The sequence below is a fragment of the Panthera leo genome, chromosome B3, assembly GCF_018350215.1.
Source record: "Panthera leo isolate Ple1 chromosome B3, P.leo_Ple1_pat1.1, whole genome shotgun sequence".
Taxonomy (NCBI): domain Eukaryota; kingdom Metazoa; phylum Chordata; class Mammalia; order Carnivora; family Felidae; genus Panthera; species Panthera leo.
In genome coordinates, this window is record NC_056684.1 from 74,702,152 (window position 1) to 74,729,109 (window position 26,958).

The 26,958-nt window shown below is 42.5% G+C and overlaps 1 protein-coding gene across 4 annotated transcripts in view; it reads right to left on the reverse strand.

The window, feature by feature from the left end:
* Positions 1 to 26,958, reverse strand: part of STXBP6 (syntaxin binding protein 6) — a 245,281-nt gene that overhangs the window by 40,475 nt on the left and 177,848 nt on the right. For all 4 annotated transcript variants that reach the window (XM_042942873.1, XM_042942872.1, XM_042942871.1 and 1 more), the window contains 2 exons: positions 9,663 to 9,793; positions 8,566 to 8,731 (listed from right to left, as the gene is read on the reverse strand). In XM_042942873.1, coding sequence (XP_042798807.1) covers positions 8,566 to 8,731; positions 9,663 to 9,793 — 297 coding nt within the window. The remainder of the gene's footprint in view (positions 1 to 8,565; positions 8,732 to 9,662; positions 9,794 to 26,958) is intronic.

The following is a 26,958-nucleotide window of genomic DNA, read 5'->3' on the forward strand; positions in this document are numbered from 1 at the left end:
CTCAAAGAAATATTTTAGGCTAACAATACACTGGTGGAAAAGGAATATTTCTATTCTCTTATAAAGTTCAGAAAACATGTTTCAGGTTTTTTCTTTCCTACAGGAGGATCTGAATTATTTGCCCTGATCTCTGGCACAGCATTACTCGCTATTTTAAACATCGTTGTTTTGGTAAGTCAGTAGTCACATATGCACTCTATGTCAGACATAAAATGCAACACATTCAGCATTTGATAAACCATGGCAAACAACTTAGCACTCCAGGCATTTGAAATGTCCATAACATAGCTCAGCTCATTCCCACTTGGAACAAAGAAATTGCTATTTTTTTTTTGCTATTCTTTGGGCCAACGTGGAGTAGGAGAGCACAAGAAAATGTCCTTGCTTCTTTCACAAGAAAGGGCTTTTGATAAATATCACAAAAGAAATCATGTAATATTATGAATACACAAATCACAATTTCCAAGGTTTTTTGTTTTTTTTTTTTTTCATAGACTATTCAGACATGTCCTGGTACTTTGCAAAAACCCCGTTTGGTTGACCATTTTAAAGTTCATTTTAATCCTCACACCATTCCTTCAAGGTCTCTGTTACTCTTCACGATACAGAAGAGCAAAGGGAGGTTGAGTATAAGTTAAGTGGCTTACAGGAAGTTGCAAAGTTAATGCGTGATTCCACCAAAGACAGGGATAAATGAATGGAGTCTGCTCTATGTCGCTCTATTACTATATCAAGTTGTGTAGATGTGACCTCTGGTTGATTCTGAAAGTAAGAATGGCTCTAATCCACTGCAGGTTATTTAACCATGGGATAGACAAAATATGTTCATGATCCTTGTCAAGCCAGTAAATGATACCTTGGATCGCACCCTTGGTTTGCTTCAAGATTTTGATGGAGACGCATGATTCAAAAGTATGTAATACATGAAGTCACTCTTGGCTCAGGAAGACTGACCACAGCCCACCAGCTGATTCACTGTGTGCCTGAGAGTTGCTTACAGGCAAAGAGTGATGAAAAACAAGAAAATCACATCTGTGACCCAGTTTTTCTTTAGTTTTTCTTTAGTTACTAGTCATTTGTAACATCATGCACAGAATTGCATAGAACCTAAGGAAGGAGTCCTTGGTTACTTCAATGTTCTCACTTAAAATAAAAACATCTGCTTTTGATTTACCTCCTGGGAACAAGATGAGGTTGAATGATCCACTCAGAAAATATAAGAAAGCTCATAAGTCACCCAACATAATAACTGGCAATGTTGTCCTAAATTGAAACAATAAATACATAAAAGATCCAGATCCAGAAACCTCTCAGGGCTTCTGCTAGAATGTCCTGCTCCTAATGGTGCTTGGCCAATGTCGGATGGTTACGTCTGTGAGTCATGTAGCATCATGAACATCTAACTTGTTTGATACAGTAGTTACAGTGGTAGGATCTCAATAACCAAAACAAATAGAAAACCCTAGCTGGGCTTTCCCAACCGTATAATTTAAATATTGGTACTGTTGTGGTGCCTGCGTGGCTCAGTCAGTTGAGCATCTGACTTTGGCTCAGGTCATGATCTTGTGGTTCGTGGGTTTGAGCCCCGCATCAGGCTTTGTGCTGACAGCTCAGAGCCTGGAGCCTGCTTCAGATTCTATATCTCCTTCTCTCTTTCTGCCCCTCCCTGCCCGTGCTCTGTCTCTCTCTGTGTCTCAGCAATAAATAAATATTAGACATTTTTTAAAAAACTATTTGTACTGTTATTTTTATTGATGCATTTTTTTTGTTTCTAGTCTTAGTTTCTTACTCTCTCCAAAAAAGTGTCTATAAGCTGAGTCTCTGATGAAATACCATGCTGTCTAGGAAAATGAGGAGGATGGAGTAATGGAAGACTGGTTGATAAACCTGTGTGTGTACAGGATTGATATAATTAACAGTCATTTACAGAGATCTTTCAAACAGAATTTTAAATTCGGTCATAAATACCTTGTTAAATCGGCACGATCTCGTCTTCTACTTAGCTGAATCAATATAAGGAAAAGAAGATGTGCTTATTAAGTGACTTGAAAGTCATGGCCTGCATTGAATGGATGGGGAATGAGGGACAGGCCTTGATGGAGGCACTAACTCCATTCCTTAAGAGCTGTGGATCCGGGTGCTCCTTATAAATCATTTTCCTTGTTTGGGCCAGGGCAGAGGAGAAGTGAAGTTTGTTATTTTGTATTTCTTCAACAGTGACAAAGAAAGCCACTGAAGGAACTCTGACAGGGATTCCTGTTGATTTAAAGAACTATAAGGAACACTTTAGCTCTGTCAAAACAGTGTGTCACTGAACAGCCTGGCTGTCTCCTCTGTTCTGCATCCGGGTGGTGGCATTAAGCAGCAGCAATATGGTGGTTTTAACACAATTTAACTTGGTACATGAATGATAATCTCTAATGTATGCGTGTATGTGTGTGTATCCCCCAGCATATTAAGGCTGAAACAGTGGGCAAAATTACACATTAATCTAGTCTTGAGAAAGAAACAATTCATTGTAATGTGGCGCTGGCTGGAGCATGTGTAGGAGCGCGAGGTTCACATCCCACAGAGCCATTATTCAGTGGCAGAAAATATCCCATCATAGAGAAGAAATATAAGAATTATGGAAAATGTTACAGATTCCCTTGAAGTAGTATATTAATATATTGGGATTAAGAATGACCATACTGGGGCACCTGGGTGGCTCAGTTGGTTAAGTGTCTTACTCTCGGTTTCAGCTCAGGTCATGATCTTATGGTTTCGTGAGTTTGAGCCCCGCGTTGGGCTCTGTGCTGACAATGCAGAACCTGCTTGGGATTCTCTGCCTGCTCATACTGTCTCTCTCTCTCTCAAAATAAATGATCTTAAAACAAATTAAAAAAGAAAGAATGACCATATTGATCACTGTTTTTCCCATTAAAACCCCATTAGGAGGTACACATGTGCTCTTTTAAGAAGTTACTTGTTATTCCACCTTACATATGCCCATGCCTAGAGCACTTGCAAGGTGAAATATTCACAACCTTCACCCAGGGATGACCCTGCATTATTTGGAAGAAAAGTACAATGCAAAGTCACACTTCAAACCCTGAGAGTCTATTCCATCCCAGGGGAATCCAGCGTAAAGCCATTAGGTGTTTCCTTTAGCATACCAATCAGCAAGGGAAATGAGGGCAAGCCTGCTATGAAGGAGACATCAGAGACATCTGTGTCCCTGGAATTCTAATAGAGCTCAGAAGTCTGGGCTTGATACCATCATTTGAAGGGCTGTGCGTACGAAAGCAACACTTAAGAAATTTCCTTTGGTGATGATGAAAATATACAGCATTTCAAAATAGGCTGCTTTATGGAAAAACAATCTGCCACATTCCAAAATCTGAACATAGCCAACATTGGAATGAAACTCTCTAGATTAACTGTTGCAGTAAGAGAGAGCTCATTTCACCCTGCCCCTGTCTGGCTGGCAACTGCTATCCATCCTTTACAATGCAGCTCAGCAATCACCTTGGCGTTATTGAACTGTTTATTATCTATTTACACCTGTTGTCTCCCCAGAACAGTAAGCAAAGTCAGCAAGGTATCTACGTTGTTGTTGGGTCTCTCCAGCTAGCTCAGTGCCTGACAGATAGGTGGTGCTGAGTGAATGCTTGTGAAATCAACGAGGACACATGCGAAACTTGGCTGCAAACAGCATAGGAGGGTCCACTGAAGGAGGAGCCATACAAAACAGGTGAAAGAACAAGAGGTAATTGTGTGGGTTAGCCAAGGCTGTTTGGGTTGAGTTCAAGAAAATGCTAGGACGTGCTTCAGTCTGTACAGAAGCTTGCCTTGAAGAATAAATCATTTTTTTCCAGAAAGTAATTTATAACACTTATTGAAGAAAACAGGTTTGCAAAGAATCTACGTTGTGGTTCTAACACAGAAGTTGTTCAATACCACTACAGATTTCCATAGCCCACAGCATTAGGCATAAGAATAATAGGGTGATAGTAATCGCACGAAAGGTCGGAGTAAATAAAAGAGCAATGGAGAGCCATGTGGGATTTACGAAGGAAAAGAAAGAAAGCAATACAACAAAGTTCCCAATGGGACCTTGACTTAATATGACATTCCCACTGTCTACACTGATACTACTATTTGGGAGCAGACCACGTTTCATTGAAATGAATTAGCTGAAAGGAAGTCTCTCCTCTGGAATCCAAAGGTCTACACATATGATTAACACCTTGGAGGCATCTTTGAAGTGCAAATGTGTTACCACACACATAACAGTGTATCATCTCTGCCTACGATAAACAGAGAGAGAGACAAAAAAATCTAGCATCTCAGAAATGAACCCGAGGTTCACTTTCAGGGCCCCTTTCATTCATGACGCCATGTCATATTTTAGTAGAAAGACTGGCTTCATGCCTCTGCCTTCGGTCTGGTTAAATCTAGGTTTCTTGGTAGCTTAGGGATCCAGCAACTAAATGAACGGCTTTGTATCTTTGAAAGGTGACCAACCTTTAATGAATTAAATGAGAGGTAGAGTGGAAGTTAGGAATGACCAAGCCTGGAGGACTTGGTTCCAGCTTCCAGGTCTTCCTACTATCCAGGGAAGAGAAGATGGCTGCCAAGATGCTGACAGAGGCAAGAGAAGAAACCAATGCTTCCCCTCTTCACACCTGCTTACAGCATCCTGCCCTCTTTCCGTTTATGATGGCCTTCACTCAGCCCTACAGACTATACATGTGTCTCTTGGGTTCTGTAACCAGCATCAGAAGATCAAAGCTTCCCAGTCCGTCCTCTGGAGATGGAATATCATGTTTGCAGGAGAGAGTTTCAACCATGTCAAAGAATCCATCTCTGTGTAACTGATTTTCCCCGAGGGAAAGGGAAAAACATGGCCATGTGGGGTATATACCATCAGTAACTACAGAGAAGAACTGCATGGAATTGTAGATATTTAAAATGATGATCCTGTCTGAACTGGTATTAAAGAACGTGCGGTTCAGTGGGAGTCAGGCGGACTTGCTTCCAGTACTGGGACCTCAGTAACGTGATTCAAAATCACTGGTCCTCAGCTTTCCCAATGACAGGGTTAGGCCAGATGCAGAGTACCTGAGAGGTCCAGGGAGTGGCCAGAGCTCCATCATCTTTCCCAGCCACCAAAATAGTTCATCTCTTTATTATGTTGAAACATGAATAATAGCAGATGAACAAAACCGAAATCAAAAACAACCAAAAAGCAAGGTGGTTTTAAAGATCCCTGATAACTCCATCATTCTTAGGACCAAGAGGGGGGAAAAAAAAAAGCTTAAGACTTCCTATCTTAATTGCATACCAACGATAAGACAAGGAAAAGAGTTAAAAGTCTATAATCTCTGGCCCTCTCCCCTTATCTCCCTTTGTTAAAACCTAGGGATGTGCTGGCTAATTATTTTCTCCAAATTCCTACCTAACTTCAAGGGCACCATTCATAGAAAAGAAAATGTCACTGTGTCCCCTGGGGTATGGCACTCAGTGGCCCTGGGGAAGATAAATTTAGAGTGGAGAGGGCCTGTGTTTGAATCTCACCTCTGCCACTTACTAGCTATATGACCCCTGGCAAGCTATTTGATGATCTCTCTGATCCTATTTCCTTCTCTGTAAAGCAGAGATAATAAATTCGATTTCCAAAAGCTACTGTAAAAGGCTAAATGAGATAACATATGTAAACAATCTGGTGTAGGGCAGCATACCAACGCTGATATTAGTTCTTTAAAATCACAAAATCTGTGACATTTCACAGTTCTGATAACAACCGGTTCTAGGATGTGTGACCCATACGGTGAGGACAGACCAAAGGATACTGTGGAATTGAAACAGATTTCATCTGCTGAAGATAGGGGAGGTATCCCCAAAGTTAAAGGGGTCAGAATGTTGTGACCCAAGAACTATGCGCTTTTTAAGTCTGAACTGTGGTAAGTGGCAGAAAGGAAGACTAATTGGTATGCTAATTAACTAGGGTATGTTGGTACGGCTGTTACCAAGGACAAGCAACAAGAAGACGAGGTGCACGCGTGAAGGATCTATGTGCTGCCAACAAATTACATGTGCTTAACTCAAACTTTTTTGTCTTCCTTAGGAATCTAAGACCCGTCAATATTTAACTGTGCCAAGTCTTTTATTTGACTTGTAATTAAGAAGTGATTAATCTACACAATAAAGCTGTAACTTAAGCATTATCGATTCTCTAAATATTAAAACTGAAGTGGACTGTAGAGATCTAATCCAACCTCCACAAGTCACACCAGCGAAAAGTGAGGTCTAAAGAAGACAAGACACCAGTGAAAAGTGAGGTCGACGGTCTCAAAAGGCAGAGCCAGTTCTGGCACTTGGTCTCATTCACTTAGTCTTCTTCTTACTACAGGAAATCAATCTGCGGCTTTATCCAACACACAACAACTTAACATTGGATATATGGATTCCTGTCTCAACTCTACAGACTTTGGGATCCACAGGGCACTGGAAGACCTCTGAAGGGCTGAGCCAATGACTGACAGAAGCGGCTGAGTGGGACTGTGTCGGAAGGTCTGAGGACATTCAAGAAGGTAATGAAGGGCTTACAGAAAGGCTGTTAGGGATCTGCCAGTCTGGAATATGGGTGGTGAAACTGGGGTCCATTAAGGAACCAAACGATTTTCTATATCTAGGACAGAGCACAGTGACCAGCACATAGTACAGCACATAGCACGTACTTAGTGCTTACTTGTTGTATAATTGGATGATGAACCAGGAATGGATGAATGAATGAATGAATGCATGCCTGCATGAAAGGAACTGTATTGAGAGAAGAAATGAGAGCCTCAGAGAGGCAACAGAGAGGAGGGACCACCTAGTGAGAGGAGGCAGAGAAGAGCTACCAAAGTTCCCCTCAACCTTAGCAGGAAGGACGAGACGCGTTTCTCTCGCAAGGACAGTGGAGGGAGCGCGGCTGTGGCCCTCCTGCTTCCGACTCACATTTCCCTTCTGAGGAAATGTGGTAGTTCCCATGGCACCGCTTCTGCTTCTGGCCACTCTGCTTTCAGGACGGAACGAGCAGAAGTGGAATGCGTGAGGGGAGTCTATCTCCAAGGGCAACAGAAATGTCAAACCCATAATGTCACATTATTTTCAGAGGAGACTCTGCGTAAGTGCTATCCAGGCATCTACTGACCATACGGACACCGATGGAAAAATTCTTCCTAGTAGGAACTTGACATCAAGAAACCAATCTGATTCTAGGATAGCAGAGAAAATCCTACCTAGTGAAGAATGAGGGAAAGCTGGGATTTCCCAGTCAATTCTCTAGTCACTGAAAAACTCAGTCATCTGTGGCCATGAAAACAGGGCGCTCTCATCTGCCACATCTGTTAAAGCTGGGCTTTGCAGGTGGGATTCACGTGAAGAGTACTGGTGGCCCAGACATGAGAGCAGTATCTCATTCTATTTTCTAAACAGTAAGAGGTCAGCGTCACATGTTGTCTTTCAACATCCACATCTCACAGTTTTTACTTCTGTACACAGGATGGGGCCGCTTTGAAGAAAATAGGCACTACTCATCACCTCTGATATTTTTCTAGGACTAAATGGAAAAGCTATAATAGAATACTGCATCAACGCCTAAGGAAGACCTTTCTAGGTTCTTATGACGTAAGCAACTCACTGTGTGAGATCTGCCCCCACGACATCTAGCAGACCAAGGGCAGAATGGCAGTATGCACACATTAGGTGTGTGGGCAGACTAATGGGTTCTGTGCCGTGTTCATATGAAAGATATGTACAGCCCGAGGAGGAGACGTAGTGTCTACGACGTGACCTTCATTTGACATTTGATTAAGATAAAGTTGGGGCACAAAAAACTTTTTTCTTCAAAACCCGGAGAACAGGTCAGTGAAGAGAGCAATGATATAAACTTCCTTCCTCAGCTCACAGAGTGACTGGCAAGGCTTTTTGAGAATATTTTTAGCACAGTTTCAATTCCCTAAAAAGCAATGCCACCTAAAAGAAATGTGTTAAGCACCCTCTAAATGTTTCTCATTAAGTTGCCAACACTGGTACTCACCCCTTAAGGCTGGCTTACAGTGCTCAGCCTAACTCCCCTTTGTGTGACATTCGAGGAATAAACGTGAGACTAGCTGCTATTTGAAAGAAAGAGATTATATGTGTCAGAATCTACATGTTAATATTTGGAGAATATCTTGAGACATAATAGGAAAAAACAGCCTAGAAAACGGCGCTCTGCAATGAATTTATAGAAATGGTAGTCAAGAAACCCAAACTGAAAGGTTTTCCTAATGAGGGGACAGGTTTGTTCTTATAGCATAACTAATCTTAGCTAAGTGGCTAATTCTTCCCAAAAGACCAGATTTGGTTAAGAATGAAAACATTCCACTGTGTCTAGACTTAGCATACAATGAACTCCCTAGACTGGTTTTTCATGCTGTCCAGCTCTGAGTATCCTGATTCTTTTTTTGCCTTTATGTTGCCGACACCTACCTTTTCATGTGAAAGCGAGTCTGAGGAAACGGGGTGGCCAAAGCCGTACGAATGTCCACTCACCTCCCATGAGTTTGGACTGGCAGTTAATAAACTCGGGCTTCCTGTCCGTGAGGTACCTCTGGCAGGTATGGTGGAGGATCTGGAAGAAGGTGCATTTTTCTGAAGCTGTGCTGGCCACCCACTGGTCAAATGCATTTTCAAACAACAGATCAAATTCTGCAGAATCCTGGAAAAGACAGTGAAATAAGTGCCGATCTCAACCTAGAAAAACTGCGGCTTCCAGCTTACCCCTGACAAAAGGCTCACAAAAGCTGAAACACCTTTCGAAACTTTGGTCTTAATCACAAGGCTCATCTTTATTCGCACCCAGGTGCATGGAAAGAAAGTTCACCTTTCTCTGTTTATCAAGCAAACCCCAGATCTTGCAGTATTTATAGATGTCCCTAGGAAGCTACGCTCACAGAAGCCCCAACAGCTTACTACACATTGACCTGGCACAATTTAGACTAGATACTGCCTTCCCGATGACCCAGAAAAGGTCACGTTCTTGGCAGTGAAACCCATGAATCTTGCCCCTAACCTTTGGTAAGGAAAAGATTCTCCCTTATTATTTTAGCATATAGTGACAATTTACATTTTATTTCTCCTCATTACCGAGGTTTTATACAGTGAGTATGTGTGAACAAAAGGGAAGGTACTTAAATAAACAGCTCTACCCTAAAATGTTTCTCGTATTAAATCCAATAGAATCCTAATACATAATTTGTAAGGTGCCATCTATTTATTTGCTCGCTCGGCTAATAAATCTCATCACTGGTGATATAACGAGATACGTGAAGCCTTGATGAACATGCGTTTTTCGTATTGGTAACCATGGACATGATATCTGAACTCTGCTCTTTGCACTTGGCTGATAAACCTACTACAGGAGCCAGCACTTCTTCAGCGTGCATCCCCTTACGTTTCTGCATCACACATGATGAAAAGACTTAGAGTTCCCCATAAGGGCATAGAAATAAGAAAGTCTTAGCCACGTAACTGAAACAGAGAAATAACTTTGCTAAAGAGGACTCAGACGACCACCACCACTGCCAAGGTCAGCGAGGGAGTCATTGTGTGAAGAGAACACCTTCGCTCAACACCAGACATTCACTCACCCGATTAGGATCGATGCCATTAACCTGGCGAAGCTGCTCAAGCATCCACTGTGACCTCCGCACGAATGACGTGGAGCCTTCAAACTGTTTGACCTTCGTGATGGACGCCTGTGTGGGTTTCTTGTTTGTCACTGCCAAGAGAAACCACTCAGATTAGTGGGTGTGCAGGTTGGTTGGTTTTCATCTTAGATTTACATGTGCACACACACAAAAACACACAGAATATGAATACATGTGCCTTTTATTTTCTGAGAGAGAGAGAGAGAGAGAGAGAGAGAGAAAGTGAGGGGGGAGAGGGGCAGAGGGGGAGAGAGAGAATCTCAAGCAGGCTCCTTGCTCAGCGCGGAGCCCGATGTGCGGCCTGATCCCACGACCCTGGGTTCATGACCTGAGCTGAGATCAAAAGTCAGACACGCAACTGACAGCTACCCAAGAGCCCCTGAATACATATGCCTCTGATGAGGGGTGAACTCAAAAGAAACAGAAGTGCTAGTCTCCACTCTCAAGCGATTGCAGAATAATTATAATTTTAAGGGCTGCTTCATTTCTGTCTTCATTCATTCAAACTGAACACGCCTCAATCAGGTAACACCGGGCACTTCTAATGGAGGCTACAAGAACATGGTGACCAACTGCACGGAAAGAAGCATACAGGGTTGACAGGTGTCAGGGAAAGGTCACTAGGAAAGGCTGGATTTTAAAGGAAGTGGATGTTACTGGCTCCCCTAGTGAACCGCAATGTATATACCTAGCGTGGTATTTGAATGTAAACATACCGGGCTTCCATGGTAAGAGAGGGAATATTTAAAACATTATTTGGCTTTAAAATATTGTCCAGTTTGAATCTAGCTTGCATCTCTTTATGCCTGCGTTTGGCATTCACATACCCGCCTGCCCCACATTCCTGAGGCTTCCACACCTGCAGGACCGAGACAGTTCCTCCTTCCAGCCTTAGTCAGTTCTTCCTTTGCCCCTTCCATGCCAAGGATGGACAGCGTCACCTCTCAGATGGAGGTCAAGCACCGGCCGCTAGACCAGCTTACCCTGGATATTTCCACATCTGCTGGATATTTCCACATCTGGATATTTCCACATCTGCTTATTTCGTGACTTAGAGCCTCAAAGGTGGAGACGTAATTGAGTGTTATAAAAGGGCTTAATGTAAAAGCTCCTCCCGAGGCCTGGCTGTACGAGTTGTAAAATTTAACAGAAACGATGGTAATAAGGGAACTAGGAGAAGTGGAAAGTACTACTTGTCATGAATGCAATCCTAGGACGACTGTGCAGCAGTGGCACATTCTTTCTTTGTTTCAAACAGCCCTGCAGATCCTGTATTTCTATATAAGCCTGCGGATGGTCATTGGATGGCAAAAAGAATCCTTGAGGGATGAAGGACAGCAGGCATCTACTGTGGTCACGGTTCCTGGTAAGAAGGACCCTCCTTCACGCACGCTAGAGTTCAGGGCAGTTGCAGTATCTGCGGGCATTAAAGCAGGAACCCAGGGACCAAGAGGGGAATGAAATGTGGGCATCTTGCCTTTACGTTTGGCAAGAACTGCATGGTTCCAGGACTAAAGACCTGTTTTTATGACCTCGGTACAATCTTTCCCCTTTGCTCCAAACCAGGATTTAGCAAACACTTAAAAAACAATTTCAAATAATGCTTAGGTTTATTACCCATTATTTCAGTTATATTTGGCTAAAAGCTTCTGAACATTTCATACCAATTACGTTTACTTTCATGGTTAAAAAGTCATCATCCCCTTAACACCCGCGATCAGAGGAAATTTTACAGTCTTCTGTTCACACACAGTCTGCCTGGCTTACAGCTCCACGAATAAGTCTGTTAAGTCCTCTTAGGAATAATCATTCCCCGAACTAAATCCAGGCAATAGTATCAGTCTGCCCAGGGCTCTGTCTATCCGTTTATTTTGTGTGCCTCCTATGGGATCTAATAGGTCTCTCTGATAGCCATGCCCTGCTCTTCAGTTTTCATGTTAGAGGAAACAAGACACCTGGAATACATGCAGGTCCTAAAATGTGCTTAAAAGATTAAAGAATACGTTTCAATAACAGGAAAACACGGGTTCCTGTATTAGACACACACCCCTAAACACACAAAGAGGATTTCCTCCTTTGTTTATGTAAATCACACGACATTTAGGCATCCTGGGAAACATGAGGGTTTCCCTTCTAACTTTAAAGTTGTTATGAACTCCTATTTTTACTTCTGGTCCATTTATTTCCAAGTGGTTTACAGCATTATAAAAACTCAAACACAATGCAGGGTCCCTGTAATTACTGGCATGTTGAGGGTTGACATTTTAGAAAAAGCAAGTTCCATTGGAAGTCTGTCACTGAAATGAGAAGGGCAGGAACCCCACCCACATGACAAATGCCCCACAGAACCGCTAACAGAGATCCCGCCTACAGAGCGATCATTCTTCATGGAGGCAGTTACAACTCCAACCACTGCTGCCTTGTTCTCCCTATTAGCTTATTCTTTGCCCAGTTCTTGGAATCTTGGTAGTTTTCCTGGGCACTGAGCCCGGTTTAGTTTAATTTTTGTTTATTGTTATTATCTCCAACATCCCAGTTTCTATTTTGAAGCAGGTGCCTTAAAATTATATTATTATATACACATTATGTGGAGTTAAATAAAGACTTTCCCCTTCGGAAATCAAAACAACTGCACAAAGACACCACTGCCAGACTTTCTGAGTTCTGTGTTTGATGGAGCCATGTTTAACCCTTTCATTGCTTTGGTGTTTTCAGGGTCCATAGCTGGTAAAACAAATATGCTGGTCAAATTCTGGAAGTCTGGTGAAAAAAAGTCATCTATCTTCTCCTTCCAAAGGACAACTGATTGATAGCACACCCTGGATCAGTAATATCGGAGTGCTCTATGGCCAACTACCCCAATAAAGTAGACTCTGCATTCATTATTTCGAAGAACTTTAAAGGGCAGATAACCAGGGCACTTCTATCATGCCTGCAACATTCATGGGGAAAAGGAAAACATATTGGCATTTCAAGAGGTAGGGTGAAGGGTGCCTGGGTGGCTCAATCGGTTAAGCATCTGACTTCAGCTCAGGTCATGATCTCAGGGTTCCTGAGTTTGAGCCCGGCGTCGGGCTCCGTGCTGACAGCTCAGAGCCTGGAGCCTGCTTCGGATTCTGTGTCTCCCTCTCTCTCTGCCCCTCCCCCACTTGTGCTCTGTCTCTGTCTCTCAAAAATAAATAAAACATTGAAAAAAAAAAATTAAAGGGGTAGGGTGAGCATCACACTCCCAGGTAAGACCACCCAGAATCACCCTGGCCCTCTACTCCAATGTGCACCAGAATCATCTGGGAGTTTTTACAACAAATAACACCAAACCACGTGAATCAGAATCTCTGGAGGTGTGGCCTGGCACCCACATTTTCAATCTCCTCAGGTGATTCTGAGGTACTGTGACTGTTGAGGCCACTGTGGTGTATGAACTCATTTCACAAATATTTATGGAACATGTATCAAGATGGGAGGCACAGAAATAAGTTTGGTGGGCAATTCAAAGATTGAATAAGATACGGTTCTGAGTCAAGAATTTGGGCGGTGGGAGGATTGTTAAAAATGATGCAAAAACAGTGCTAACGCATAACCAGAGTCACCTGAGGTGTTGCGGAGGGAGGGGGCTTTAAGGACCAAGGCAGAGCTGGGGGAGGTCAAGCAGGCTTCATGAAGCTGCCAATATTCCAGGTAATAGACCATTAGCCCTCACCTGGACTTCTATGATTTCTCCCAAACTGGTTCCTCTGGCCAGATTGGCCATTCAAACTTAAAATATGGAAGACTGAGCCATCTTTTAAAATCTCCTCAGTGGCGTCCCAAAACATTCTGAATAAAACTCGAGGCCCTCACCGTGACCTGCAAGGCCCTAGATGATCTGGCCCTTGAGTACCTCCCTGTTCTTATTTCCTTCCACTCTCCTTTCTGTCCACTAGGCTCCAGCCATCTTTTGCTCCTGGGGAACTACAACCCCTTTCTACCCTTTGCAAATGCTGTTCCCTTCATAGAAATGCTCCGTCCTTTTTTTTTTTTTTTTTTTAAATGGTTGTCTCTTGTTTGCCATTTGGATTTCAGCTTACATGTCAACTCCATAGAGAAAACTTGTGTGATCGTTGATCTGTGTAGGCTCCCTTGCCATGTTATTTCTGTCCCTGAACTCTGTTTACTGCAAAACAGATTCATTTTGAACCTGGATAAAATACTCAAAATTTGCCTCTCTGGCATATTTGTAAAGCATAAAAACCAGACTGCTATGATGTCCATCTGGTCCTAAAACATGTAAGCGGTGGATACATCCCCACATGGATCTTTGTGGTTTGTGAGGTAGGATCCTATGAATTGACATAATCACACGTGACATTTTTCCCAGCAATTAAAATTTCTAAAACTCTTTTTTAAATACAGCCTCTGGTTTTTTCTCTTGTGCTTGACAACAGCTCTGTGACAGAGGCAGGGTTACTGTATTATCACCCATTGTATTTATAGACAAGGAAACTGAGGCATGGAAAGCACTGACTTGCCAAAGTAATACTGTTAATCAATGGGAAGACTGCAACTTGCACAATAAGCTTAGGGTCCGCTGCTCTTTCCACTGTAGCCTTTTGCTGCAATGTCAAATGCCACATTTTATTGCATGTGGGATGCTCATTAAGTTAAGGACTAACCGGATTTTTTGTTCTAATAAGGATACTACTGTTGTGATTTTGACAGTATTCTGAACTGTTATTTCCTTAACATCTCCCTTTAGATAAACGGCTTTTTCCTTGAATAAGTTAATGAGAAACAAAATACATGAAAGCCGTAAATAGGTACATAGCTCTGCCTATGTTAAATAGAAAATAATGTAAAAAATACAATTAAAACATAAATGCTATTAATTTCAACTTAGAGAGTTGTCACGGGAAGGTCTGGCATTTGAGGTCCACTCTAAGGTAAAATGGTGATTAGCGAGTGTAGACAGGTGTTAAAGACAATCAAAACATAGATGTTCCCCACGCTTTGGAGTTATCCAGGCCTAATGCTGCTTTTTCACTCCCTCCCACTCCTGTCACCCACTGCTTTCTACTGGTGACAGAGGAAAATAGAAGCATAGGGCCAACCAAACTCAAGTCCTTCTGCTACCAGCTCAGATAAAAAGAATGTGGTTCTCATGGGGGCACATCTCTTCATTAGCCTTCACGTAAACTTCATTTACATCTCAGCTGTAGTTAAGAAGCAGTGATAGGGATGCTTGGGTGGCTCAGTCAGTTAAGCGTCCAACTCTGGCTCAGGTCATGATCTCACAGTTCATGGGTTCAAGCCCTGCATTTGTGCTGACAGCTTGGAGCCTGAAACCTGCTTTGGATTCTATGTCTCCCTCTCTCTCTGCCCCTCCCCTGCTTGTGCTTGGTCTCACTCTCTCAAAAATAAACATTATAAAAAAACAAAACTAAACTAAAAAACACCAGTGATAGAAACTATTATGCCTGTAATATCATTACCATCACCACTCAAGTGGTGAAATCTCTGTCTCTCATGAGCTAACTGGCTGAAAAAAGGTCTTTTAGAGAATGGCCCTTCCATGAAAGATGGTACAAATATAAAGTAAGACGCTTAGCTACAGTCAGAGAGTAAAAACCACCCAGCCTTGCTTCTGCCCAATCAGAAATTTCTATTTATTTGCCAATAGCAAAGCACTTTCTTAGATAAAATCTGGTCTTAGGGTTAAGTCAGGAATTGGTGGAGGTAGGGACAAAGACTGATGAGGAAAGGAAAGACAGAATTGCAAGTTACTTGCTTTTTATGCAAAACAGCAGACGATGCACGGTCTGCCAGTGATTAAGAGGCTGATCCTTCATTTCAAGGTCCAATGGTTGAAAGACTTTCTAAGGAGTTACATCTTTCCCTTACAATCTAGTTATTCATACCGCATAACTTCTCAGTCAGTCCAAACAGGAAAGTCAATTTTGTTTTTAAGATACAAAATATCTAGCTTCAGTCTTAAAACATTAATTTAAAGGAAACAAATAATCATCATATCAACAAAATTATTACTTGTCACCTCTAGATCCGCTACCATTTCATGTTCATAGGTGGTTTTTCCTAACATGTGCACAAACATTTCTTATACACATTAAACTCAAACTGAATCACCTTATAATTTTACGTGGTCATTTCTATGAAAAAGAAGACGCTGAAGATAAATCTTTCTACAATATAGTTTGATATTGAGGCTAGGTAGCTAATTACCATAACGAGGTGCCTAAAATACCTTAGTTTCATCATGCTGCCTCCTACCATGACTTTACCATTAAGTGAAGGTCAGTGCTTTGTGGTATGCCTTAGCTCTCTGCTCTGCTGTGGTCTAATGGCCAGACATTTTGATTTCAACAAAACCGTTGATGAGAAACAATTTCGAGTAAGGAATAAAAGGGATATCCACATAGAATCTTAGCAGGGCTGCTCTTTGTCAGAGGTGGCTGACATGAAAGGGGGGAAAAAAAGGAGACAGAAATCCTGTGAAATGTGGTTCAGGAAGTAAAAGCAAGATTGAGCACACCTTCTGGAGGCTGATGTGGTAAAGAAATGGGCTAACAGACTGAGGTGAGAAATGATTATTTGGAACTAGTTTCCTTAATGCTCTCCCAATACTCTAATGTTCAATGATTCGAGGTGGATTTTGCAGTATCTGTGGGCAAATAAGTATCAGGTCTGAGGCTGCATCAGCAACTTTATCTGGTGAGACAGCTGAGTGTTTACAAAGCTTAGGAGCAAGAATATGAAGATTGTTACCTCAAATGTTTTCAGAACAGGGGAACATCATCGCTGCTACAGTTAGGGGGAAATGGAGCATGGCGCGTTCCACACAGGGTTGATCGTTGGCTTCCCAAGTATTTCTCAAAGCGTGTTATCATTTGGGACGTAGTAAATGTTCAGAATCAACAGGCTCTGACCAGACCAACTCCTGAAATGGCCAAGTTTGTCTTTGGGGCCCTATCCCTCTCCTCCCTATCCCAGGTCCTTGGGGCTCTCTGGCCAGATTCCTGATAGGATCCAAACAGGCCTGAGAAGGTCTTTGTGAATCTGCATGTTTTTAGGAGACACTTTTAATCCGAGTGACAAATGCAACAAAAACAGTGGCATTCAGTCTTCAGCACCAAGCCCTGGGAAAGCACGAAGGGATGGATGGTTTTTAACAGTCCTGCTCCACTAACCCTAAAGGGGAGGGGAGGGGAAGGGAGAATCAGTACACTGAGCTTTGAGGTTTGTTCTTAAAGGCAGACTTCCTTAGTCTCTAGTAGCAATAATCACAAAGAAAGAAGTTTTCCACACAAAAGATTCCTTATTTGGTATCACTAGTTCCAAGGCCTGTCCCTTACATCACATTCTCCCCTCTGAACTGGAGAAGGAAGAGGTGATGGAAAGCCTAGGAAATTTTTCCAAAGGGATATTGAAAAAGGAACTATTTACATGGGAAACTTTTCTTGCACAGGAATTTGGAGAAACCCTTCAGTAGAAGGAGGAGAATAAGAAACATCTTGCATCAAGCATCCCTTAGGAAGGTTACAGAACCATACGGAGAGTAGCTAACAACTTACACGTTGATAGAGCAAGCAACCCCCCCTACACTAACTCTGCAGGGAAGTACTACCTGGTTTCAATATTTCCAAACTACCAACAAGCAGATGGGCTTACTTTTGGAACACGCAACTTCAATGTCACATATCAGTATGAGACCTCATTAGTATTTCTAAAACCTAGTCCCTTCTAATTTTAATCTTCTTTACCCTGCTCATCATTTTGGTTTTTTTACTTGTAAAAACATGTAGATTTTTATTTGGAAAGGCTATTCTACTTTTCAGGTCAACGACAGGTGGAGGTGCACCACAGGTAGCCCTAGGTTGTTACATCTTTAGCTTGGAATCAGAAAGCTTAATCCCCATAAGGCTTGAGTTCCCCACTGCAAGACCAGTACTGTCCCCTCCACACTGGCACCATGATGTCTTCTGTATTACAAATTGACATACAAAGTGCTAATTTATGGAAGCATGCATAAATGAAGGAGTGAACAAACGGATGGATCCTCAACACAAGGAGGAAACGGTTCCTAAGCCCACCAGAAACCACGACTAAACCACAAATGTATTTCAGGTTCAAATGTTCTGTTTCAAGATCAAACCGCAGTTTTAAGGGATGTGAACTGTTTTCTTACTAGAAAAGAGGAGAATCCTGAGGACTAGGGAGAATGGAGAGAATGGTAAAAACCAAGAAACAGAAATATCAGGACACTGGGAGGAGATAAATTGTGGGGGAGAACTTCTTAGGAAATCTCTTTTCCTTCAATCCTTATTCTAGCCGCATCTCTTATAAGCAATTCTGTTTGCTTCAGCCTCCCTGAAAACACAGTTTTGGGCTGGAGATTCAGCAATCCAAGATTTCCCATTGTGCCTGATTTTTTAGCTTCCTGAGACTATTCTCCATAGACTTGAGGAGGAAATCAATTTGCATGCATTTTGGGTAAAGGGTAAACATGCAATGAATTATACAACCCGGCTGGTATTAGTTATTGCAACTTCATGCCTTATGTGGAAAGGGTATATAGCACGTCTGACTTATGTAGTGTAACTATGAAACAAACAGGCCCAAGCCAAGAACACAGATGCTTATAGCAGTGAGAACCGTGGTGGTTCTGAAGAGATTAAAAAATCCAACCCCTTGCCCTATACCATGCAATGCAACAACAGTCTTACTCTGTTCTTACTTCCTCCATTCTGGAAACAGATGCAAACCTCATTTTTGATCTATTCTTAGGAGAGATTTCCAAACAGAGGCTCTGAAGACAAAGGCATCAAAGGAGCAGCACCTGACTCAAGAACGAATTTAATTACTCCACAAGAAGCTCATGGGCTGGGAATAAAAACTTGAAACAGAGATTCCTTTAATGTTACGCTTTCCCTGCCATTTTCCATTATATACTGAAAAGTACAAGCCATGTAGCAACTCTCTGCAGGGAAATGTCATACCAGGTAGAAATTCAATACTTATTTTCTTGCAAGGGGGGTTGCTAAAGGGGGGAGTCATTTCTGCAGCCTTTACGTCCCTGCCCCTGAGCAGCTCACTCACCATTATATGAGGGAAGGGCCTGGTGCCATGGTCCCTGACACTGCGCACCCACTGCTGGGCACAGTCCTTCAATATGAGTAGTCGGTCTAAAAGAACCATGGAAGGATGTTATGCAGATAGGGATCACCTTCGATGTGAGAAGGCTACTCTCCCACAAATGAGAATTTCTGTCTGCCTTGAAGGAGGCAGAGTAACAGAGAATTTTCTAATGGATCAGGTACTAAACATATAATATCACTAGGTGTTTGGAAAAATCAAAGCTGTTATCACTGAGCCAACATAGGCTGCCAAATATAATTACAATTGTCAGTCAAGCAAAGACAGACTTACCTGCTCTGTTTTCCTTCCTCTTCACCACCACCACTATTTACTTGATACTTTTAATAATACATTTTAAATGAGGGTGTGCATCACTGAACATCTAAAAAAAAGTGAATGATGTCACTAAGAACTTGCCCCCTTCACTCTTTACTGTGTTAAATGGAGGAATAAAATCTACAGGTTCTGGGTAAAACGAATGTCATTTTACATTAGTGGAAATGATCTACAGTTAAAATGAACTGAATGTATTTTGGCAAACTCTCAGCAGTACCTACTAACACTAAACATGCAATATTCTATGACCCAGAAATTCTACTCCTGTGTCTACACAGCAGAAACGAGTGGTGCTCTGTCCAAATAGACAAAATAAGTGTCACAATGAAAGACAGTGATCCTTGAGAGACGGGAAATGAATGAGGTGAGCCTCACGATCACCCTAGTTGATTGCTTTGCGAGTTTCTTCCAGGTTGTGGTGCAAGGGGGAGGAGCCTAGGCAGAGACTGGCAGATTCTGTGAGTCGAGTGACAGTGCTGAGAGTCTGGAGAGACCAAAGGGCTAAAATTCTCAGGACAGAGTAATGAAGAATAGAGAATTACACGCAAAGAGGATGCTGGAGATCTGCAGAGATTCGGCCTTGAGTATGAGCTGAGTATGTCTTCCAACATGTATGTAAGGAAATGACTGGAGGCCAGAGAAGGAACCATTCAAAATGAATAGAGGAAAGAGTGCCCCAGCTCAAATAGGCTTTGGGAAGAGTTTCCTGCCTGTTTCTACCAACCAGACTGGAAAAGTGATCGAAAAGAGCGAAAATCACTCTGAGGGGAAAAAAGAGAAGAAAGTTGTGGAGAACTTACACTACCTGATCATAAGACTCATTACTGGATTAACTAATCCAGACATCGTGGGACTGGTGTCAAGACAGAGAGTTCAGAAAAAGACCTGCATAAATGGGTAATTGATTTTCACAAAAAGTACAAAGGCAAGGCACTGGAGAGAGAAAATTAACTTCAACAAATATTTCTGGAACAAACGGACATCCACAGGCTAAAAAATGGAACTTTGGCTCCTACTTTGTACCATATATAAAAGTACGTCAAAATGGAGCACAGACCTACATGTAAAAGCTTACAACTATAAAACTTTTAGAAGGAAACAGAAGAAAATCTTTGTGACCTTGGGTTAGGCAAGGCATCTTAGCTATGGCACTAAAAGCACAATTCATGAAAGAACAAATTAGGTAGGACCAAAATTTAAGACTTCTGCTCTTCAAGAGCATGAAAAGACAGGCACAAACTGGGAGGAAATATTTGCAAATCTCCATTTGAAAAAGGACTTCTATTTTCATCACTTTATATTTTTAAAACTCTTAAAACTCAAGAAAACACCTAGTTTTTTAAAAAAAAAGTGTAGAAGATTTGAACACTTCATTAAAGAAGATGTGGATGGGAAAAAAACACACATGAAAAGATGCTCAATGCTATTAGTCATCAGGGAAATGGGAGACTGAAACCATTACGAGGTATCCTGACACAGCTGTCAGAAAGGCTAACATTACAAAGACTGACCCCTACCATATATTCGCTTGTGCCCAAATATTCACAGCAGCTTTATTGGTAAGAGGCAAAAACTGGTAACAACCCGAAGGTCCATCTCAAAATTATTATGCTGAGTGAAAGGCAGACCAAAAAAGAGTACATACTATACGTTGGCACTTACATAAATTTCTAGGAGATGTAAACTCATGCGTAGGACAGAAAGCAAATTAGTGCGTGCACACAGACACGGAGGATGGGAATGTTGGGGGCCAGAGAGAGATTACAAAGGGCTGTGAGGGAACTTTTGGGGATGGTTGGTTCATTACTTTGGTTGTGGTGATTTCATGGGTATATATGTGTAAAAACTTACCAACTGTGCCACTCAAATATGTAAAGTTTCCTGCATGTCAGTGATACCTCAATGAAATAAAGCTGTTAAAAAATTCACAAGCTGATCTACAGCATTTGTGGTCAAAATAGAGATTACCTTTGACGGAGGTAGGCGGGAGCCTCCTGGGATGCTGGGAAAGTTCTATGTTGATATGGATGATGGTGACCTGGTTTCTATGCATGTAAAAAAAACCCCACTGAATTGTACACTTAAGATGTGTATAACTTACAATATATAAGCTATACCTTAACAAATGCAAATTAATGATGATGATGACGATGGCAGGGTTTGAGAATCGGTACCCATTTGAAATCGCCAACCCTGATAGGCATCTCTCAGCACTTGCCCCACCCAGTTCACTCCAAGGTTACTGCCGGTAACAGAATAACCACCTGGTATATTCTCCACACAGAAAGAATGTGCAAACTTGGAAGCTGTCTTAGTCTGTTTGGGCTACAATAATGAAGGACCACAGACTGGGGGGCTTATAAACAACAGAAATTTACTTCCCACTGTTTTGGAGGCTGGGAAGTCCAAGATCAAGGTGCCGGCAGATTCAGTGTCTGGTGAGATCCTATTTCCTGCTTCATAGTTGTCTTCTCACTGTGCCCTCACATGGAAGAAGGGGCAAAGGAGCTTTCTGAGATTTTTTTTTTTAAATAAAGGGCATTAATCTTATTTATGAGGGCTCCACACTCATGATCTAATCACCCCTCAAAGGCCCCACCTCCTAATACCATCCCATGGGGTTTAAGATTTCAACATATGAATCTGGGGGTGAGGGGTAGGATATTCAGTCCATGACAGAAAATGCATTTATTCACTGCAGTTCTGACACTGGCTTTTATAAAAACCTACCCCGTTTTTTGAAAGTATACCCTATTTATAAAATTCTCCAGTTGGGTTCATGGTTCTCTTCTTGCCCATCTCTTCTGGAAACACTCCAGTTACTCCTCCTCTTGGTTAAAGCTTTCCATCTTCGTATTTCCAGACTTCTTCCACTCTGCCTGTGAACATGCTTAATGTTTTCTTTCCACGTGAGACTCTTCTATTAACAAGGCCTGTCCTCAAGCCCTATCCATTCTCGTGAAAAATGTGGTGGTGAGAGGAAAATTACGTGTGCTTTGCTACCCGCTCACTGCTTAACCCATTACTCCCCCCTGACCTTACCACGCTCCAGAAACTGCCCCATGAAAATGAAAACATCTCCAAACTATGAAACCCAATGGCACAAAAGTTAGTGGCAAAGCCCAAAGGTGGAAAAGTGCTTGACATGCCCAAGGAAGAGACAGAAGAGGAGGACAGCAAAATATGGAGGAAAAGAAAGAATGAGTGAGGTCACGGGTGCGATCAAGTGCTAGCTCACGAAGGTCCTGGTGTAAAAGGCTTGGGAAGCATTAAACAGAGGCATAATGGGTTCTCATTTACATCAAAAAACACGTTGGCCAACTGCTGCTATCCGGCAAATAGGTCCTGCAGGAGTGTGTGTAGGCAGGGAAGTCACTTAGGAACTTCTACCCCAGTAGTCCAGGAGAGGTGATGGTGGCTTAGACCAGATGGCAGCAGTGGAGACACAGAAAAAGGAGACAGTCTGTCCTACTCTCCATAGCTGTTGACCTCCCGCCCAGAGAACAACCTCAAGGTCAGTCACCTTCAAACCCTAATGCATAGTGTACTGTAGGCCACTGTTCATTGAACATCACACTTCGTACATGTTGGAATAAAGATATTTGTATTTATCTGTAGGTGTGATCTCAACTCCCAGATTTTAACTAGCCCGAGAATAAAAGATTAGGTCTTTGTGTACTTCAGGGCACCTGGTAGGGTACCCTACCCAGAGTCCTAACTCAAATATGCATCATGTGAAATTTCTTCATTCTCATCAGAAATGATTAAGGATTTGCTGTACATATTGATGACTGTGGTTAGCAATGTATCACCCATCGACTCTCTTTTTGGCCATGTCTGTTTTTCTTTTTTTCTCTGGGGTCATTTAAGGCAGTGGGGGCAGGGGAAAAGAAAAGAACAGGCACACCTGACTACCGATTCTGACATGTGGTAAAGAGCTGCTTCTCTTACACGGACAGCCAGCACAGCACCTCCGTGACTTCTGCTGCAGATTCCGAGATGGAACACATTGTTATGCACCTCATTAGTATTTATGGACAGCCTAGGAATCATTTCTGAAATAAATGAGACCACTTGTGTTAAATGATTCCTTCCGAAGAAAAATCCCCAAGGATCTTTCGACAGCCGGCCTTGATGAAGATTCAGAACAAAAGGAGAGAAATACCTGACCCTCTGGTGCTGAACGCGTGGTGAGAGGCTCAGATTTCTCTCCCCAATTCCCCACTGGCAATTTCCACATAAATTGGAGAATAATTGGAGGATAAACTGTCTTGAGGAGATGAGGCACAACTAACTATTGATACATTAGCTCTTCTCAAAACTCAGCCGGTCCTGTCTGCAGGCCTCTACTTGTTGGTCCCAGGGTATCTTTCCTCTCCTTCAGACTTAACAGCCTAGACCACAGGCTATTCTGATAAGGCCGATCTAAATCAGAGGGCAGTCACCATACTGGGCCAAAGAGAGGAGGTGCTGCCCTCAGCAAATGCTGACTGTGGTCGCTGAACTCTGTTCCCCTGTGGCTGAGGGACAGAGCTGAGCGCTTACCCACCTTCCATGTATATACCCAATGGAGTGCAGTTTCTCCATTGTACTGAATGTCACTGTGTGGCCTCCACTGTGAAAGGAAAGAAGGCATTATATATATATATATATATATATATATAAGCAAGAACAAGAATTATAGATAGATATGGTTTACGTTAGGCAGAGAATACATTTTTAATTTTATTTATTTATTTTAAAATATAATTTATTGTCAAATTGGCTTCCATACAGCACCCAGTGCTCATCCCAACAAGTGCTCTCCTCCCTTCCCATCACCCACTTTGCCCTCTCCTCCACTGCCCCATCTACCCTTAGTTTGTTCTCGGTCCTTAAGAGTCTCTTATGGTCTGCCTCTCTCCTTCTCTGTTTTTAACTTTTTTTTTTTCCCTTCCCCTCCACCATGGTCTTCTGTTAAGTTTCTCAACATCCACATATGAGTGAAAACATATGGTATCTTTCTCAGGCAGAGAATACATTACTGAAGAATCATGCATGCTACTAAATGGACCCGCAAACTCTGAATTCTGAAACCCTTTGCATGAAATTAATGTGGTACCAAAACTTCAGAACATCAGTCTATTTTGACTGAAATTTGGGGCAGAAATCACCAATTTTTCATTGCAAGGTAACCTACGAGCTTTAAAACCAAACTTAGCACTTACAACAAGGGGCAAAATACGTAAATTCCTTAGAGCAACAAAATACTAAAAATTATAACTTCATTGGTTCATTCAAAAGCAATGTTTTGCATGCTTTCAATGTACAAGTTCTGTTCAGTACATCACACCAGTTTGACATAACTGAAGCTCACTTAACCAATCTTATATGTGTGGTCTGCACTTCTGCCTATGTAGTCAAGATAATACAGAATTGCAGAGTTGGAAAACGTCTTCCAGAGGTTTCTTCTCCACCTGTGTCTTGCCTTTGGGCACGCTACCTTCTCAGCTCCTTACATATATTCTTTTTCTAACTTCTTTTACCTCCACAATAATAATTTACAATTCATCCTAATAAAGAGCTTCATGATGAGAAGCTCTCCTTTGGGGTTATGGTTAAAGCCATTTGCATTTCATATTCTTGAAAGTCATTTAATTGGTCTCCAGTTTTCTCCTAGTTAAATCCTTGCCAGTTCCCCCAGTCTTCCCAGATGGGTCTTCTTTTTCAATCACCACCTCCTGTGGGCCCCTACGGAGCCCAGCTGAATTCCTCATGTTCCCTTTTAGACAAGGAGCCAGATCTAAATAGAATAGTTTATTTTTAAACATTTTTTAAAGTAGGCATCACGCACAACACGAAGCCCCACACGGGGCTTGAATTCATGACCCTGAGATCAAGACCTGCGCTGCAACCAAGAGTTGGATGCTTAATGGACTGAGCCACCCAGGCGTCCCCTAAGTAGAGCAGTTTTAAAAGGCGAGGACAATGCAACAAGCTCACATCCAGCATTGGACTGATCTGGATTCCTATTTGGGTATGCCAGTATTTTTGAAAACACTGATGCTGCACGCTTATGGTCACCTTACTATCTACTGTGAGTATTTATGGAACCGCTCTTTGACCATATTCTCAAAGAGATCAGAGAAAAATTTTAATTGACATTCTAAACTTATATTCTTTCTACAAGCCACACCCGTATTTCGCCTACTTATGTTCTTCCCGTCACCGTTTCCATATGGCAGGTGTACAAGCCCCCTTTGAGCACTGTGAGGGAGAGAAGCTATTTCCTGCCCTTACCAGAGAACTTTATACTGTACAGGCAAGGCTTTTGCATCCAGCCCTTTCCAGCCCCCACTCCTAACTAAAGTGCAGTGAAGCATCTAGCAGCATTCCTTGTGTGCAGTTGGCATCGATACTGAATGCGTGTTGAATGAATGCTGTGAACATTGGAACATGGGGTGGTTGAGTGTGGGAGTATGGCACTGGAAATAAAAAGACACAAAATGAAAGGCTTTGCATGAAGTCTATCAAACAGTGTAGGTGTAATGGGCAGTTGGCCATGGTTTGCAGAACTGCCACGGAGGACGAGTATGTGCTGTAGGTCTTGTTCCCTCAAAGTGTATACCAGGAATGTGCCAGATGATGATGCGAGGGGTCCAAAGGTCACCAGAACCTCCCCCCCCCCCCCCCCCCCACAATGCGGCAGCCAGCTGAATATTAACCATCTGCGGAAGCAAATGATACAAGTTCTCATCGTCAGTGTGCGGGCCGCTGCACTGTGTTGTGGCTTTCCAGCCAAGGCTCACTGCTGGACGACGCCTGGACAGTGTGTGATGAGACCGGGTCACATTCTCCGAGTGTTAACATCGCTAACCGGGAGTCTCTGATGTCTTCCCAGAACTGAAGTTCTAGTCCACTCAAACATCAGTGCCAAGGACCATGGACTCAAAAGAAGCATCTTGCTCTTAGGAGGCTCTAACTTCCTAAGGAGCTGCCTCTCTGGAACGAGTGAGGTAATGCAGGCGTTGCATCTCGTGCTTCTTCCTTGTTCCATCAATGGCTAACCGAAATAAAGTTCCGGGTCATCCTCATCGGACTTCTGAGACCAGATACAAATTTGTACCAATTTTTCTCCACCTGACTCCACAGGCCAAGATCCCTGTGGCCAACAGATCTATTCCTTAATTAGCCTTTGTTGAGCCTTCAGTAGACCGTAGCACCAAGGGGTACTGGCACCTGTGTGAAGAAGGAAATCTCTCCAGGAACCAGCAATAGGAAATAAACAGAGACACGAAACTATGCCAAGATTCCCTCAAAGATTCACTGCTTCAAACTCAAATTTTAGTCTATCAACAAAGCCACAGACCCCTGGACCTCTCTGCTGCCGTGAGGTTGTATCTGCAGTCGCTGATAACATACGATGCTGAGCACACACATTTTGGAGTTCCGAGACACTTGTGTAGCACAGACCACATAAGCCATCGCAAAAACCACAAGCACTGGCAAACCTGTGCCAATTATAAGCAGACTTTCAGGAAGTGACTAACACACATCACAGAGGCCACTTTAGGGTCTGATATTATTACAAGGATAGAATTAATGCTTCTTTCCTATGTGTTTCCTCCACTAAGGAGGTCAATGATGTCACTGACAGTTCTACAGGGAGAAGCCTGTGTCCACCCCAGATAGATTACAAAGGCTGCCCTCTTGACGCCAGGCCATTGTCTGTAGATCCTCACAGTTAGAAAGAAATCTGTGCACATGGCTCTGGGTACAAGTCTTTCCCACT